General features: G+C 34.0%; 1 protein-coding gene across 2 annotated transcripts in view; it reads left to right on the top strand.

Moving 5' to 3' along the window:
• The window catches only part of LOC126971802 (uncharacterized), a 179,745-nt gene extending 163,209 nt beyond the window's left edge, over positions 1-16,536 (top strand). For both annotated transcript variants that reach the window (XM_050818225.1, XM_050818226.1), the window contains exons 3-6: positions 5,015-5,229; positions 11,361-11,496; positions 14,656-14,915; positions 15,378-16,536. In XM_050818225.1, coding sequence (XP_050674182.1) covers positions 5,015-5,229; positions 11,361-11,496; positions 14,656-14,915; positions 15,378-15,590 — 824 coding nt within the window. In that variant the 3' untranslated portion in view covers positions 15,591-16,536. The remainder of the gene's footprint in view (positions 1-5,014; positions 5,230-11,360; positions 11,497-14,655; positions 14,916-15,377) is intronic.
• The last annotated feature ends 490 nt before the right edge of the window (positions 16,537-17,026 follow it).

Genomic DNA, 17,026 nt, shown 5'->3' on the forward strand with positions numbered 1-17,026 from the left:
CGTTACCTGTATTCTTTAGTGTTGTATTGGAATAAAGAATTAATTTTGTCACGTTTTCGCGTTGCAGATCGACTTCTTCTATTAAATCTTACAATTTGTTGACACAAGAGATTTTAATGTTTGTTTCTTAGAGCATTGATACGTCTAGATAGACAATGACAGCTGTGAAAGCGTCGAAATTAAGTTTAGAGTTAACCTCTATTTATTGCACCCCCACTAACACTAAGTGTCATACAAATCGTGAGTGTAAGACGTAGCTTGTCACGCACACTAAACTAATATTCCTGGCCTGTTTTTATCGGTTGTCTAACAGCAAGAATCTCTATTTAGATGTGTAAAATAAGGTTTTTTTAGTTGAACGTTTTGTTCTTTGGATCTGCAAATTTGAATTATAGTATATACTAGCTGATCCGGCAAACGTTGTTTTGCCATATAAAGTATAATTCACGCGATAGTTTTATAAGTAATACAATATTGCCTATATTATAGCCTGTACATCATTTTGTTCTAGTGTCAATATTTTTGCAGCGCACGCAAAAATAGGTTTTCGATTTTACACCTTGTGTAACAAAATAGCAATTTTATTACGGATCTCTAATTTTGAAAAAAAAAACATAGCCTATAGCCTTCCTCGATAAATGAAATACCCAACACTGAAAGAATCATTCAAATCGGACCAGTAGTACCAGAGATTAGCGCGTTCAAACAAACAAACAAACAAACAAACAAACACTGCAGCTATATAATATTATAGTATAGATTTGTTTTTAATGAAAATACGGGACAAGACGAGAAGAAGGATCAGCTGATGGTAATTGATATGCCCTGCCCATTACAATGCAGTGCCGCTCCAGATTCTTGAAAATCCCAAAAATTCTGAGCGGCACTACAATTGCGCTCGTCACCTTGAGACATAGATGTTAAGTCTCATTTGTCCAGTAATTTCACTAGCTACGGCGCCCTTCAGACCGAAACACAGTAATGCTTACATATTACTGCTTCGCGGCAGAAATAAGCGCCCTCTATATTTTGGATATAATTGTAAGATTTGTAAAGTTATATATATGGATATACCATATTAATTTCTAGGTTACACCTGACCATCACCATTTTTGATTTGTCGATATGTGCGTTAGCTAGGTTGTTTAATATTCAAAATACTAATTGCAAGCGTGGCTGATGGTTTACGACTCGTAAATCAAATCGGTTTAAGTTATAAATAGATTCGCTTTCCTTTTTTTATTTTGCTTTATCTCCGTGAGAGGTTTTCTTCTTTCTTGAATGTTTTGTTTGTCTTTACGCTAGTATATTGAAAGTTTCATTCTTCAAATTCTTATGAATGTTATATGGTATATTATCATCGGAATGTTACACGGAATTTATGAATTTGCTTTAAGAAAAATACTCTTATTGTACACACCAAAATATTTATTTAAGCCAGTAAGATTTTATGTTATAACTAATAACAAAGCTCGAGTATTAATTATGAAGTTTCAGCTGAGGAGTTGGAAGTAGTCTGACTTTTCTTTAAATTATCAGAATTTACGAGAAGTCCATTGTGTTGACATCGGGCGAGACATTAAGGCCGCTATTTCAAGAAATCGCCAAAATAGCGCATAATTGAAACCATTTCTTGGCGGTTTATATATAGCTTATATTTTCACAAAAAACAATTAATTTTATAATGAATATGAAAATGAAATTCATTTTTTCTTTACATTTGTTGTTTTTATAGACAGTGCGAAAAAATTACCAAAATACTGACATCAAGTGCGGTTTACAAGGAGCTTTCTTTCACGTACTACAAAGCTGTGGAATGAACTTCCTTGTGCGGTGTTTCCGGGACGATACGACATGGGCACCTTCAAAAAAAGCGCGTACACCTTCCTTAAAGGCCGGCAACGCTCCTGTGATTCCTCTGGTGTTGCAAGAGAGTGTGGGCGGCGGTGATCACTTAACAACAGGTGACCCGTACGCTCGTTTGTCCTCCTATTCCATAAAAAAAAAATCTTGTACAGTTGGAGCCATGCTAATCATTCAATCTAGATAAAAAATGTACGAAAATTTATTAATTGTACACCCATACTATGTATTTAACATGACATATTTTTGTTAATTTTGTAAAGGAAATTGTATTATATTTGTAATAAATTAAAAACGCTTTTAATTCTGAATTAAAACTAAGGCGATCTTGTGCGAGAATAAATTAGCTCCGCTCGATTCCTCAAGGCCATTCGCTAGGTTTTATGCCTTAAGCAATATACACAGATAAAATTTGAAAATCTAAATTTTATGAACGATGCGGGATTCGAACCCACGACCTCCGGCGTTCCGTGCCGGTGCTCTAACCAACTGAAAATTGAAGCCACCACCTGAGAGTTGAACAAAGCAAACAGAATTTTATAGCGAGTCGGTACTCGAACGGTTAGCACAGTTTGTTAGAGCACCGGCACGGAACGCCGGAGGTCGTGGGTTCGAATCCCGCATCGTTCATAAAATTTTGTTTTCAAATTTTATTTGTGTATTAATCCTAGAAGTGAGGGTTATCACTTTTAAAAAAAATAACATATTGTTAAGCAATATAGTATTAATTTTGTGTATAAAACAAGATGAATATAGGTCTCACGTGATAGAAGGATACACTCTAATAGTTTCTTCTGTACAAAACCAGTGTACATTACTTTAGGACCTTGTTTTCATACACTATATACATGATGTGTTTATAAACCAATATACTTAATACAATCCCAATACTATGTGTAAGCCAAGTGACACATATAAATGTATTTGAGTGGTCTTTACTTAACAATTTATTTGTATTTTTCGTTCCTGTCGCTCGTAAAGTAATATTATCCGTCGGGCGCAGCGGAGTGCCTCTTTTACGGCCACGAATAGCGTCGCATGGGAAATTATTTGACGTGATGTTTAATGGATTTTTGCCTTCATAACATGCTCCTACGGGCTAATAAAAATATTAGTATACAAATTATATTCGGTTTTACGTAAAATAGAGATCAAAATTAGCCGTAGCTAGTGGAATTAAAGCGTTACAGAGACTTAACATCTCAATGAGAGGGAGTCGCTCAGTATTTCATGGTTTTTAGAAAACTGAAGGGCAGAAGGTAACATTTACCATTCAGGTTAACGTTTTGTTTGTTAAAAAAATACGGGTTGCACTCCGGGAGTGCCGGCAGAAGTGAAAACTTAAACATTAACGTTGTGCATTTTGAATATGTTTGAATGTTTAGGGATTAATTTCGCACGAATTGCTTTATTTATCAGTACAAAAGTACTAGTATTTATTTGGTTACAGTTATTAAAAAATATTGTTGAATAAAATATTAATTTCTTGCACTATCGCACACTTATATTACAATTTGTATTACATACAAAATATTACACTTCACAACTATTACAATTATTTTACATTAAAAAGATTACCTCGCAGGAAAATCAATTTTTATCCACAGTAAACTGTTAAAATATTTCACGGCTGAGATTCGATCCCTCGACCTCGCGGTGATTCGGCTTTGCAATCACATTGATTCAACCACTGGTCCGATGACCGTATCATAATTAAGTTGAAATAGTCGAACTTTAATTAGTTAGAAGTATAAATCTTTTATCCATAATTTCAATGACAGTCTTACGAATTTTCGATCAGGCCACGTGTCCTGACGAGAGTTTAACATTTTATACTCATCCAAAAAAAAGTGCTCAACGCCGCTAAAGAAGTTTTCACTTCAAAAATCATTAAAAATTAACTTATGCCTTGAGGACCTAAATATTGTGAAGTGAGAGTAAAAATAAAAATATTAACTTTGATTGATCCATCAATTATGTTCTGGTACGCGAAAATCTATCATTGACAGTGAACATGTGGTAAACTCTTTAATTAGCGTGAGGATCACACATTTATATTAAAAAACTTTTAATTAAATGGATAAATTGACTGAAAGTGAAAGTGCATTCGAGGCAACAAATCGCGCTGAATTATTATTAACAGCTATGACAATTGCTTTCTGGAATCTTGTCAACCTTAGTCCCCTGAAATATTGGTGTGGTGTGACAGGTAAACGTGGGGTTAAAATGTTAAAAACCCAATTCCACAGGGGACCGAGCTTTGCTGAGTGTGAATACTAGGAAAACGTGTATCTATTCAAATGAGACCTAGTTAGTTTTATTTCACTGCCTAAGCACTGTGTAATAATTCAGTCCAATAAATGCTCGTTTAAATCAACGTAGTTCCTGAAAAACGTTGCAAACTACAAACATCACATTTTAAGGAATTCGTGTTTAAAGTTTAATAAATATTAGTGTATTCCATACATGTGGGTTGGCCTACTAAGTCATGATTTCATTTAAAGAGTGACAGTAGGGCTGCCATTTTTTGCCAGTCCGTTAATATGAATCACGGGAACAGTTTTGTGATCTTAACTCAATTTCGACATGATTGTAGTTTGGAACGTTTTTCTGGAATTACGTCCAAATATATTTATTATAACATTTTTCTGCACATCTCATGTATAAATAAAGTTATAACATATTTATTTACTTTTGGCCTTTCTCTGCAATAGCTTTTCGTCAACAGTACTCTTTTAAATTCCATCCGGTAGTAAGGTAAAATTCGTTTAAAATTCCATTCTTATTCGTTTCTTTAAAATTATTTTCACTAAAGAGGTTAGGGTCGGAATAAATGGCAAGACCAAGGAATTTACAGAAAGTGTGGTTCTTAAAAAAATTTCCATAAACAACAAAATTATGGAATTTTTATTCCACCGCGTTTTCAAATCCAAATAGTAATGGTACACTCAAAAAACCCAAGACGTGACAATACAGTCCTCAATAACAAGCAACATCACATTATTATTACCTTGAGTGTTGCAAGAAAAAAAAGAGGTGGGAATTTTTTAGTACCGGGTGATTTTTCGAGTCGTATTTCTTTCATTTTCAGAATCCAAGGAGTAGTTTTAAAAACATACCCAGTGTTTCAATTTTTAATTTCTTGTTTCAGAATACGCCGTGCGGAGTTTAGAACTATTGGAACTCAGAGTGCCAACCCATGTGCCCCTGGGTACCCGAGCAGCCCTATCGTGCAAGTGGCAACTGGGACCGGCAGATATTTTGTACTCTGTCAAGTGGTACAAAGATGGGAAGGAATTCTTCCGTCATGTTCCACGAGACATTGAAACGAGGAGGAAGTTTATGCTGCCAGGGGTCGATGTTGAGGTAAGATTGAATTCCATTTGATTAACTGTCGACATTATGAATATAATTAAATTATTAAAACTTTCGTGAGACATTGTAATCTAGATGCTTGGGAATTAACTTGCTCTAACTGTCTTAATAAAACAAAACATTATAATTTTCTAGAGTAATGTATTATTTTTACAAACTACTCTATGTAGCTCTAATGAAATAAGAAACCAAAAAGTGACGATTAAAAATGATCAAACATGATTTCAATGAATAAAGATATTTTGACTTTGACTTTGACTTGTTTTGCCTAAAACGGCTCTACTTACGGTTTGTCGGAATTGGTACCGACAAGTTTTGGACCATTCGGAGATTCTTCATTCGGTTTGAGACGGGACATCACCGCGAACTCACCGCATTCACCCTGATGAAGGACCTCCGAATGGTCTGAAACTAGTCGGTACCAACTCCGACAAACCGTGCGTAAAGCCGTTTTACACAAACCAAATTACAAATGCAGCAAGAAAAATAAGAAAAGATTAAATAAATCGTGTATTACTCACAATATATCTCTTGCAGCCGATATTTTGATCTGGTTGCATAGCCGGCACTGCGAAATTTAATAAAATCTAGGTCATATAACTCTATCTTATATCTCGAGGTGACGAGGGCAGTTGTAGTGCTGCTCAAAAATTTTGGGTACTTCAAGAATCCTGAGCGTCACTGCTTTGTAATGGACAGGGCGCATCAATTACCAGCAGCTGAACGTCCTGCTCGTCTCGTCCTTATTGTAATAAAAAACTTTTACAGAACCCTAATACTATAATAACTAGCGCTTATGGCATTGCTTGTAAATAATGATGTGTTCTGCAAAGCTGTAGTATATAATTTATTATATCATCAACAGTTTTCGCAGCCGTTGCGATGTAAAGAATATTTTAGCTAATTTATTACGCATTGATTAACATTACTGTAGTTTTTGTAAGAATCCCTAATTTTTTTGAAAATAAAATATAGTCTTTGTTACCCGGGGATAGTGGAGATTGCCAACAGTGAAAGAATTTTTCAAATCGGTTCAGTAGTTTCAGAACCTATTTAATGCAAACAAACAAACAATCAAATCCTTCCCCTTTATAATGTTAGTAAAGATAACTCGAGAATTGTATGTAAAAGGTACATCTTGCGTAGGTTATCGTTTGAAACTTAAGTAACTAAGGAAATATAAGCAAATATTGTAGTTTTAAAATTTAATGCTTAAATCTAATAATTATTAATTCAAATTCGGATATTTTTATTCAAAAGTTGATTTCAAATCACTTTTTATTTTTAATGTGAGAATACCAAACTATTCGGAAAATATCCAAGAATAATTGCGGTTTTTATGGATTTATAAAATTAAATTAATGTCAAAGCCAGGCCTTAATGATACCATAGATTGGGAATGGATCGACCGCCCTCAGGCTATTAAATAAATTTTATTGTAAGATTTTACATTGTAACCATAACGCCCATTCTTTTTCAAGTCTGAGGTATACTTTTTCGAATGGGTGGTAGTTTTTGACTTTCAATAAGTGACATTATATTATATTTTTAATAAAAATATTTTATTTTGAATTTGAAGGGATAATACGCATAGTGGGTATCATATATAAATGATTAGAATATTTCTTAATACTAATAAACTCTATGGAATAAATATACAAAATTAATCTTGTAAAACCACAGAGCAGAATACATTTCGACTTACCCACAGTTTGTTTTCGCGAAGCTATTCAAACTTCACTATTTGCACAAGTCTCCTACAAGTTAGGTGAAAACGCTATTAACTCACTTCACTGAGTTTTGCATTTAGCACAATACTAGAAACTTTTGTACTTTCAACGAGTTCGCCTCGCTCCGGGCTATTTGATTAAATAAACTGGAACTAATCAGAGGGTTATGTAATGATAGAACTAAAATAATCTTTTTTATCTACACCCATGCTTTAAGTCCTCTATTAAAGATTCTAAAACAGTAAGCTTATTGCCATCATTAGAACAACCAATGTCCTTCGACCGAGTGTTGTAATGAAATTCAGTACAACATTACAACACTCGTTTGGATGATGTAATGGTTACTAGGACTGGCTTTTTTAATGTTAACAGTAAGCTAACTGTTTCAGAATCTTTTAAAGAGGATTCATATTATGGGTGTAGATAAAGTATCTAGGTATATATAGGTCTATCTAAGTATATTTAAACACTAATGTGATACTATTACCATGATAAACACACATTCGTCTTTTAATACCCCTTATTACACAACAGTTGGATAAATAACTATTAATTTTTGTCGATGTCCCAATTATCTGGATCATCATTACAGAGGCTTTATAGAGAAAATATAAAAATGAGGTTGTCAAAAATCAAATTCTAATATAAAGGTAGTAAAGTAATCTTAAATATATGAGATTTCTACCTATGTTTGACTCATTCATCATTGGCTCATCACGATATCTCTGGAACCATAAGGCGTAGACTTGAAGTTTGCTAGGAATATTCCTTTCGCCGAGTAGAGGTCGGCTAAATACGGATCTTATGAAATTCCGCCCGCAAATGTATCTTTTTTTATTATGACCAGAATAGCGTCTGACAGGTCAGTTAGTATCTTAATATATATGAATCCAGTGTCCTGATGTTTGTTTCCAGTGAACTTCTAAACTTATGAACGGATTTTAATGGGGCTTACTTCATGGAGTGCAGCTTAGTCCAACTTGAGAGATACGATAGTTTTTATTTCGATTTGGGACCTATAATTATTTTTATTTCCAATATTTGTTTTGTATGGGCATGTTTTCTGCGAGAAAATTTATTGACGCACGGTTTGACAGTTCTGCTGTGAAATAATTTAATTATAACAACAGGGAGTATATTTTACGAAGTAATTATTGAATATTAAATATTATTGACAAATTCATAAAAAACAGTATTTTATTTATTATGTACAGAACAACGTCTGTCGAGTCAGCTAGTAATATATATAAATCTAGTGTACTGATGTTTGTTCCATTGAACTCCTAAACTAATGAACGGATTTTATGGGGATTACTTCATGGAGTGCAGTTTAGTCCAACTTGAGAGATAGGATAGTTTTTATTTCGATTTGGGACCCATAATTTATTTTTATTTCTAATATCTGTTTTGCATGGATATATTTTCTATGATAGAAATGATTGAAGCACGATTTGACAGTTCTGATGTGAAACAATTTCACTATAATAGCAACATATTTTACGAAATAATATTTTCTTGATGTTATGTATAGACAAAATCATAAAAAACAGTTATTTATTTATTATGTACAGTACAACGTCTGTCGGGTAAGCTAGTATAACATAAAATAATGGAAATCACATTAATGGTTTTTTTCCTTATTTTTAATATTTATTAGGTTTAGTCATTAATCTATTCTAGCAACGTAAATAAATTTTTTTTAGATTGGTTTTTTATATATATATGGTCAGTTATTGTATATACTTTTAAGTTCTTGAATTTTGTTTACTGGTTGTTTGAAGGTGTAACTTAAGTGTAAATTTAAATATTATGTGTTCACTGCGAGACTGCTTAGGAGCGGCTGTCCCGTATTGTTTTTCATACAAACGCTTGAACGTGATTATAACGTTTAGCGAATCTTTAAAAAAAATCTACTTGATCTTGCGCATTGTGCGCATTGAAACTGAGTTCAATCGAAGCAGAAAAAAATATGTTTTTTTTGCACAAATTTAACTTGCATCTGGCCATTATAAATGAACTCATAAAGTATAAAAGTAATGAAAATATTGCATTAGCAATAGCCTCGCGCGATGGAGATTCTATATGAAAAACATTTATTTTACTAATTTGTAAGGATTATTCAGAAACACTTATTTCCTGGAAAAGTTTTGTAAATTTGCTCACACTATTTTTCGTTCAATATAATATTGCTTTCCCTTTCTCTTGCTTGTCCTCAATAGGCGGTATGTATTGGATAGACAGGACCGGGAAGGGCCTTCTTAAGGAGACATCCATATGTCCTTATTTCTATCTCGATATGTCAATTTTGTGTTTAAGCATGTTTACAAATAAATAAATAAAATCTGTTACAGCTTCATATTGTAAGTCTCCTCAATGCAAGCAAAAATCCAGTTACAATTATCATAAAAATCCTATAAATAAAATCCATTTATATTGTTACAGTAAAAAGGAACAAAAGAACCATCGTGCTTGTTCGTTTGTGTTACACGACTGTTTTTTTTTAATATAACACTTTTCAAAGGATTAAAACGCGTGTAATTGTATATATGTTTTACATTAGATTTTTGCGTAAAAGTTACATTTTTATTATTATTTTAGTTAACCCAACGTTTCAAGACATATCCAGGACTCTTTTTCTCAGAAATGCGTGAAGCTAAAATGTGTAAAATTATTTAAGAATCAAGTAGAAACATGAAATTTGGTAAACAACAAGTTCTTAGAGGAAAGATCATTATTTATTATTTGCAATTTTTGGGGTGCGAATGAGAGCCAATTTGGCATCTACAATAATATTGGTCACTTGTGCCGTTGCTGTTTTTCATCTTGTTAATATAATAAGGCATTCTCTATGCTAAATTATCTTCATGAGTCACGTGTATTTGTTTTATTTTGTGAAGAGAAAACTTCTTTAGCCGCATTGAGTACTTTTTGGGTGAACAAAAATCATGGAACTCGCGTCATCATCAGCGAACGCTTTCCATGAGCTACATGTATATTGTGTATATACTTATGCGTACTTTTCGTCGCCATACGCTTACCATGAGCTATATACTCGTATATACTGTTTTTATATGTCCACAGATATACCTCCGTGCGTTATTCGTACACTAACATCTCTCTACATAAAATAGCAAAACAAAAATTCAAAAATGATAATCTTATAGCTCGACGATTCCTCTATGCTACTTCTATCGGTAGTCTCCAAAGACTGCCCCGGATATTTTTATAAGAAGTGACGAGACAAGCGATACGTTCACCTGATAGCAAAAATATGCAGTTTTTTATCACTTCGATTTTTCTTTTATTTTTCTACTGATTAACTCGGTACGGAATAATCGGAGTGCAGACTCACGTCTTTCTTTAAAAGGAAAAAATCGGAACTCATATTTTATATGATCACTTTGCTGTCCATCTGTGTTTGTCTAAACCCTTTATCACGGGAGCACTTGGACGTATCCAGTAAAAATTTAAATAATTTACTCAAGTCTGCTGTGTCTTAAAGCTGTGATAAAATCAAAAAACCTGTACTTATTTCGACACTCTCTCAAGGGTATCAAAATTTAAAGGGTATTTCCCGGTTACTGAAATCTACACATTTGTAATTAAATCATTAAAAACCCAAACACTTGAACAGCAATAAATTATGTTGTAACCCGAACCCGTTGCGTAACACGGTGACCTTGGCGTCGCTTGTCCTTAGAGGCGCGACGCGCAACGCGCTGTGTGTCAACTTGGCACTTTAAGAGATAGCGGTCTCAATTTTAAATTGATTTAACCGTGTCGTGTGGAGTATCGTATGGAAGGACTTCATTGGCACAAGCTTACACAGTTTGTTAAGTTAAGTTTTTTTATGTATAGCTTTCGATTTATGACGAAGAATAAAAAAAATGTGTGTGTACTTGTATGCACGCAAGAAGTTAAAGTTCTTTGGCGTAACAAAGCAAAAATCCTTAAAATTATTTATTCCTCCTGCTATTCTACGTTTGTAGAAAGAACAATATTGTAAAAATCTTGCAAAGATGGCTTTGACAATTTATTGTTAAATAACTAATACGACTGTATGGGCTTGAACCCTTTGCCTGTCTCAATAATGGACGAAGAAACCAAAACAGAATAACGAATGTCGCAAACGTCAGAAAATTATAGGAACCAACTTCAGCCTGTTAGGTTTGTGTTACAGTGATGCGCGCGCATCCTAAAATTTTACTCTAATAATTTTTTCATAACGGGCCTAATGAAGCTTAACTTCAAAAAAACCTTTTCCCTTTTTTATTAGTATTGGTATGTACGGAAACCGAGGTGGGCGAGGTTTTTCGCCAACAACACAGAGTAATAGAAACATAATCGCTCATCACGGTTGTCTTTGATCTGTCAGTGTCATTTTTGTTTCAGGAATCAAGTCCCAACGGCGCGAACGTGACTCTAGCGCCCGCCGTAGTGGAGACGGGGGGGAGGTACAGGTGTGAAGTGTCTGGGGAGCGCCCCCTCTTCCCCACTGTCTCTGATCATTCCGACATGATCATTGTTGGTACGTATTTTTTCACGTGATATAAAATCTCTGCCCAGAAAGAAAAAAGGAACACGAGTATACATTTCAGGAAATCGTACTTCTTTAAAGCGTACCATATGACTGTGTTCTCCGTGTGTCTGTTACTTACGAGCAGGCAACAGAACTTATCAAATCAATCTCATGAAGAAACAATTTCCACAATTTTCCACTGCTATATACAATTAGATATTTAATAATGAAATCACATATCATTCCGTGCCATAATTTTTAGCATTGCGTTCCGAAATAGAACCAATCTAATAAAAAGTTTAGGAGTCATCTTTCTCTGTTATCATAACATATCAGAACATGACTGAAATTTTATTAGAAATGCTAAATAGTGGCGCACTTCTTCTTGCATTAAGAATAATGAATTTCTAATTGTTATCCTTCAAAAGATTATCAAGCTTCTATGCTTTTAAGTACGTAAACCCAAATATCGAAAAGGCTAGGAGAGTTGGACTCCCAGTTGAAGATTCCGTACCATCGTAATTCTATGTAGTAAGTAATAGTAAGAATACTAAAACGAACAAAACCTTTTGAGTTAGTGTAGTGGTAGTGAATTTGTGTATTACAATATAAAAACAGTGACAAAAGTGACTTCCCCTTAATAGAGACATGAGAAATGTGTTAATGGACCCATTCTTAGTTTAATCTATCTAGTAGTTTAAGTTAAAGTAGAATTACTTATTAGTCTTAGTTAAGGCTAGATTGTAATGCAGGTGGGGTAACATTAAAATAACCATATTTTTATCTTCCCTACAGCCTAAAGGAAATAAAAAAAAATCGTAATAAAATGCGCCATTTTGATTTTAGTATTTGCTAAATTTTATGTCACAATTTTAGTTGTCTTACTATTACACGTTATGAGGTTAAAACCTCGCTGACTCACATTCGGGCGGAAAGATAAACGAACAGATAATGGAATCTAGTAGGTAATAGGGTTCCGTTCGAGAGCGGAACAGAACGGTACCCTAAAATGTATTTGATATCAGTTGGCTCTGGTTCAACTTAACAATAATACTCTTTATTTATTTTCCCACTGTCGCTCGTATCAACCCTCAACTACAGCTTTATTCGAGCTCGACATTCAGCTGCCCGATGTATTTTATATTTATCGATAACTGTTGTTTGTTATTTAACGTCTAATGGCGGAAACGTGGTTTCCCTTTTAATGTGTAGATAAAGGAATCAATCAAGTTTGAATTAATAATGAGGATTTACGTTGAATATATTATGTGATTGAAGTAATAATACTTATAAAATCATTTTATGTGTGGGATATCTTTTGGTAAGTGATCACTGCTGCACAAGCACTCTTGCAACAAAAGGGGAATCATGGAAGTTTGTTTGGCCATTTGAAGTACTCGCTCATACATGCCTTTAAGAAGTCCTACCTCGTGTAATTCTAGAAACATCGTATAGGAGGAAAGTAATCCCAATGAGAATATATTAACAAATCTAACAACTATATTTACGATACTATGACTACATAAAATTAAAACTATCATTACGTGGAAGCGTACCTAGAATACTGGCAGCATTTCCGCGCTAGATAGCAAGGCTGATCCGTTGACTGAAGTAGCTGCCAGCACTTGGGTTTCCAGTAGCCTCGTAAAACACCAGCGCCCTTCCCCGTGCCCAAGCCTTGTTTTTGTTCAAAATACTATATTAGCGCCTCAATAAGGCTACTGGAAATCCAAGCGCTGGCAGCTATTTCGGTCAACGTAGGAAAGTTGACTTCAGAGTTTAATTTATCTGAAAGTAAGCTCATAAAACATATTTGTGAATAAATGCCGCACATCCAAATACCACTGTATTTGATTTTGAGACTGTATGTAAGTGGTTCAATAGCTCAAAGGGCTCAGCTGAATGCCCACTGTAATAGACTAATCATATAAGCAATTTTACTCATGTTTATTAAAGGCAAACTTACTTCTTAACTCGTCTAAGGTGTGACTGTTCCTGTCCATCCACTGTTTCAGTTCTGAGTTCCTACTACTTGTCAGCATGTAAATTAAGCTGAAACACTGTAAAGTTAATCCACTAATCTGGATATAATGTACGATAAACGTGATGTAGACAAGAATATGAGTGCACTTTACACTCATCAAGTACTGTAATTGTTCTTCATTAACTTTAAATAAAACGTCATAATTAATCCCAATACGCGATGTAATAACAGAATTGGGGTGCACATAATTGATATTTGGGGTCAACTCACAACTGGCAAATCCCTCGTTCATCTTTGATGACCCACATGTTAGTAATTGGTTATCAAATATAGTCATGGCTACAAAAACGAAATCATTTTTTCTACATAAAACAATGCTTCTCACTATATTTACTAATTATTACTGTGGCTACAATACTTATTTACTTAATGTAGAAAAAACTATAACTACGTACAATAATACAATCAGCATTTCTGTATTGAAAAGCTGGTGCTTCCCGTGTGCTCCAAATCCAAATAAATAAATAATATATTGACCACACGGGAAGCACCAGCTTTCAAATAAAAATAGAATTATCAAATTCGGTTCACCCAGTCGACAGTTGAGGTAACAAACATAAAAAAAAAACATACCGACGAATTAAGAAACTACTCCTTTTTTGTAGTCGGTTAAAAAGTATAAAAATAATTGCGAATTTTTATACAATCTAATTAATTAAACTAATTCTAGATACGATTATTGTAATTTTTGGAGTCGGTGTCAAGCAAGATAGGTTTGTTACTACATACATAGTTATAGGTGAGATGTGCTTGAGTCGTGAGGAGGGGAGAGCGGGTCGCGGTGGAAGGACACCGATTCCAAATATGACAATAATCGTAACTAGAATTAGATTTATTAATTAGATTGTTAAAAATACGCAATTATTTTTATACTTTTTAGTGCACATTATATCTATTGTTTTGGAATAGTGTAAACTTCACGTTTATTAATAACACAGATTGAGACCGATATACTTGTGTGGTCTTTAGTTCTCCGGTAGTCGATGCAGCTCTTCTCCTAGCCCAAACTAGCAGCATCATACCCTCAGGACCTTCGTCATCGCTACAAGCAAACACCATTTGAAGATTTAAAATTTAGTATATTAAATAATATTTTTCCTATAAATAGTTTCCTTTTTCCACAGCGTTGCCAGAATCCGGCCCAGTGATAACCGGTTCTCGTCTTCGCTACCACGTGGGTGACAGAGTCCAGGTGAACTGCACGTCAGGTCGGTCCAGGCCAGCTACCAGGCTCGCATGGTATATCAACGGGGAGCCGGCACCGGCTGTAGCAGTTCTTACACCTGAGCACCAAAATCATGATGACGGCCTGGAAACCACAAGTCTAGCTCTGGACTTTAAAGTAAAGCCAAAGCATTTCAGAAAGGGCGATTTGAAGTTAAAGGTAATTAGTAATTTAGTATTCATTTTACTCGTATTTCCCAAAACGCTATAATTAAGTACTTCAATTTTTGATTGATAAATGGGTCTAGTCGAATATTTGTCTTTCCTCCGATTTATAATATTATCGTTATGGCAAGATTAAATAAAAAAAAAAAAACAGAATGAATCCAGTTCTTGTAACATCCTGAGGCGACTTTAAGGATAAGTTTTATGGAAAAGTAGCATGCCGTTCAAGTAATTGAAAGTGTTCATTTACTACACCTTATGTTGTATTTTTGTATTTTTTTTCGAAAAATATATTTAGTACATAAAATGTAAAAAGATGGTTTTACTTCAACGGCAACATCATCTTTACACCGTGAAGTTGTTATAGATTTGATTTCGTAAAACTTATAACAATTTATGTAGGATGAACAATAACACGAATCTAACACAAAACTTGACATACATTACCACTTTACAGTGTCTCGCAACAATAGCCACGGTATACTGGCGGAGTAATGAAGAGAGCGTGCAAGGAGAAAGACTCAAGGGCTACGCGAGGTCCAGGGAACTGAGTGAGAACTCTCGCGCTGACAGAGTCCAAGCAGTTGGAAAATCTGGCGACGGTCCAGTGCTTTCTTTGGGTTCTAGAATATTATTATTAATTGTTATCATGCATTTACCTATTAAATAGAATAGAGCTTTGATATCCTTGTAATGTCAATTATTGTTGAATAATCGAAGTATACATGTACTGACTTTTAAAGATGAAAGTCTGATATATCACGGACTAGACAAAAGGAAATATTTGTGGCCATATATCACAAAATAGAAGTTTTCTTGATTTGTTGAGGGCTGAAATTTATATTACAAAGGTTGGTTTTTGAGATGATGTGATTTGTTGTGGTGGTGGCCAAGTCGGAAACTTAGACAAAAGTCGGGAAAGGAGTCATACCCTCGATTTTTTTTTTAAATTTCTTGAAACTTTGACGGAAATCAACCCGAATGATGTTTCAAATAAAAAAATATCGCCTGTATTATTTAACCAGTGGCCTTTTTGCTGATAAGGATCAATCTTTGCAAAGATATGTGTTACTAAAAATTAAAGCAAATAGAAAATTTTTACAAATTGCTTTTCATATCACATTTTTATCTAACTAATAAGTTGCTCAAAATGGTTTCCATTGACTGCAATGCATAAGATTATACGTCTCTCTAATGACCTTACTGCATTTGATACCATGACAGGACTTATCCTCAATAGAATTTCAACAATTGTGTTTTATTTCTAACAAAAAGTTTGAAAGGAGGAGTTTTCTTCCATGTAAAAATAATAAAAAAGAAATTTATTCATTTTAGTAATACTTATGTTTGCAAAGATTGATCCTTATCAGATACAGGAGTCCGTTGGTCCAGTAATACAGGTTGGAATGCAAGGATTTTGAACAATCATTCGGGTGGATTACCGTCAAAGTTTCAAAAATCAAAAAAAAAACTAAATATGCAATTATTGGTTTCTTATAAATAGAGGGCATGACTCTTTTCACGACTTTTTTCTAAGTCTCGTAGTTTCCGACTTGGCCATCACTGCCCTTCTCAAAAAACCATCCTGTAGAATAATTATAATTTCTACAAGATCACATTTTACATGAGTACCTAGTACTACATAATATATATATATATATATATATATATATATATATCTAACACAAAAGTTTGATAGAAGTAGCGCAGAGATATTTTTTCTACATACTACATAAAAGTTTCGCAGGTACTCCGATATTTCTGCTAGGGACATATTGAAAAAAGTCTATAAGTTCTTCAGCAAATCAAGTTTAATTTGACGCTTAAATGGAGGTGTTCTGCGCGTGTAATATTATATGGATAAGCCAATGATAATTAATATCTTTGTAGAAACGCTAGAAGCAACATAATAAGCGCAAGTTCGTTTTTTTGAAACTAGCAGACTTATTCTTGTCAGAATTACATTACTTATCCTTCAAAAAATTCTGTTATCTTTTTCCCAACTTCCGATTTTGTAAACTGCTACTAGGTCTGGTTTTTTATATATCTTTAAATATATAGGATATCCATAAAATTGTTGCGGTTTCACTTCGTTACTTTGGATTT

Source organism: Leptidea sinapis, chromosome 24, assembly GCF_905404315.1.
Source record: "Leptidea sinapis chromosome 24, ilLepSina1.1, whole genome shotgun sequence".
Taxonomy (NCBI): domain Eukaryota; kingdom Metazoa; phylum Arthropoda; class Insecta; order Lepidoptera; family Pieridae; genus Leptidea; species Leptidea sinapis.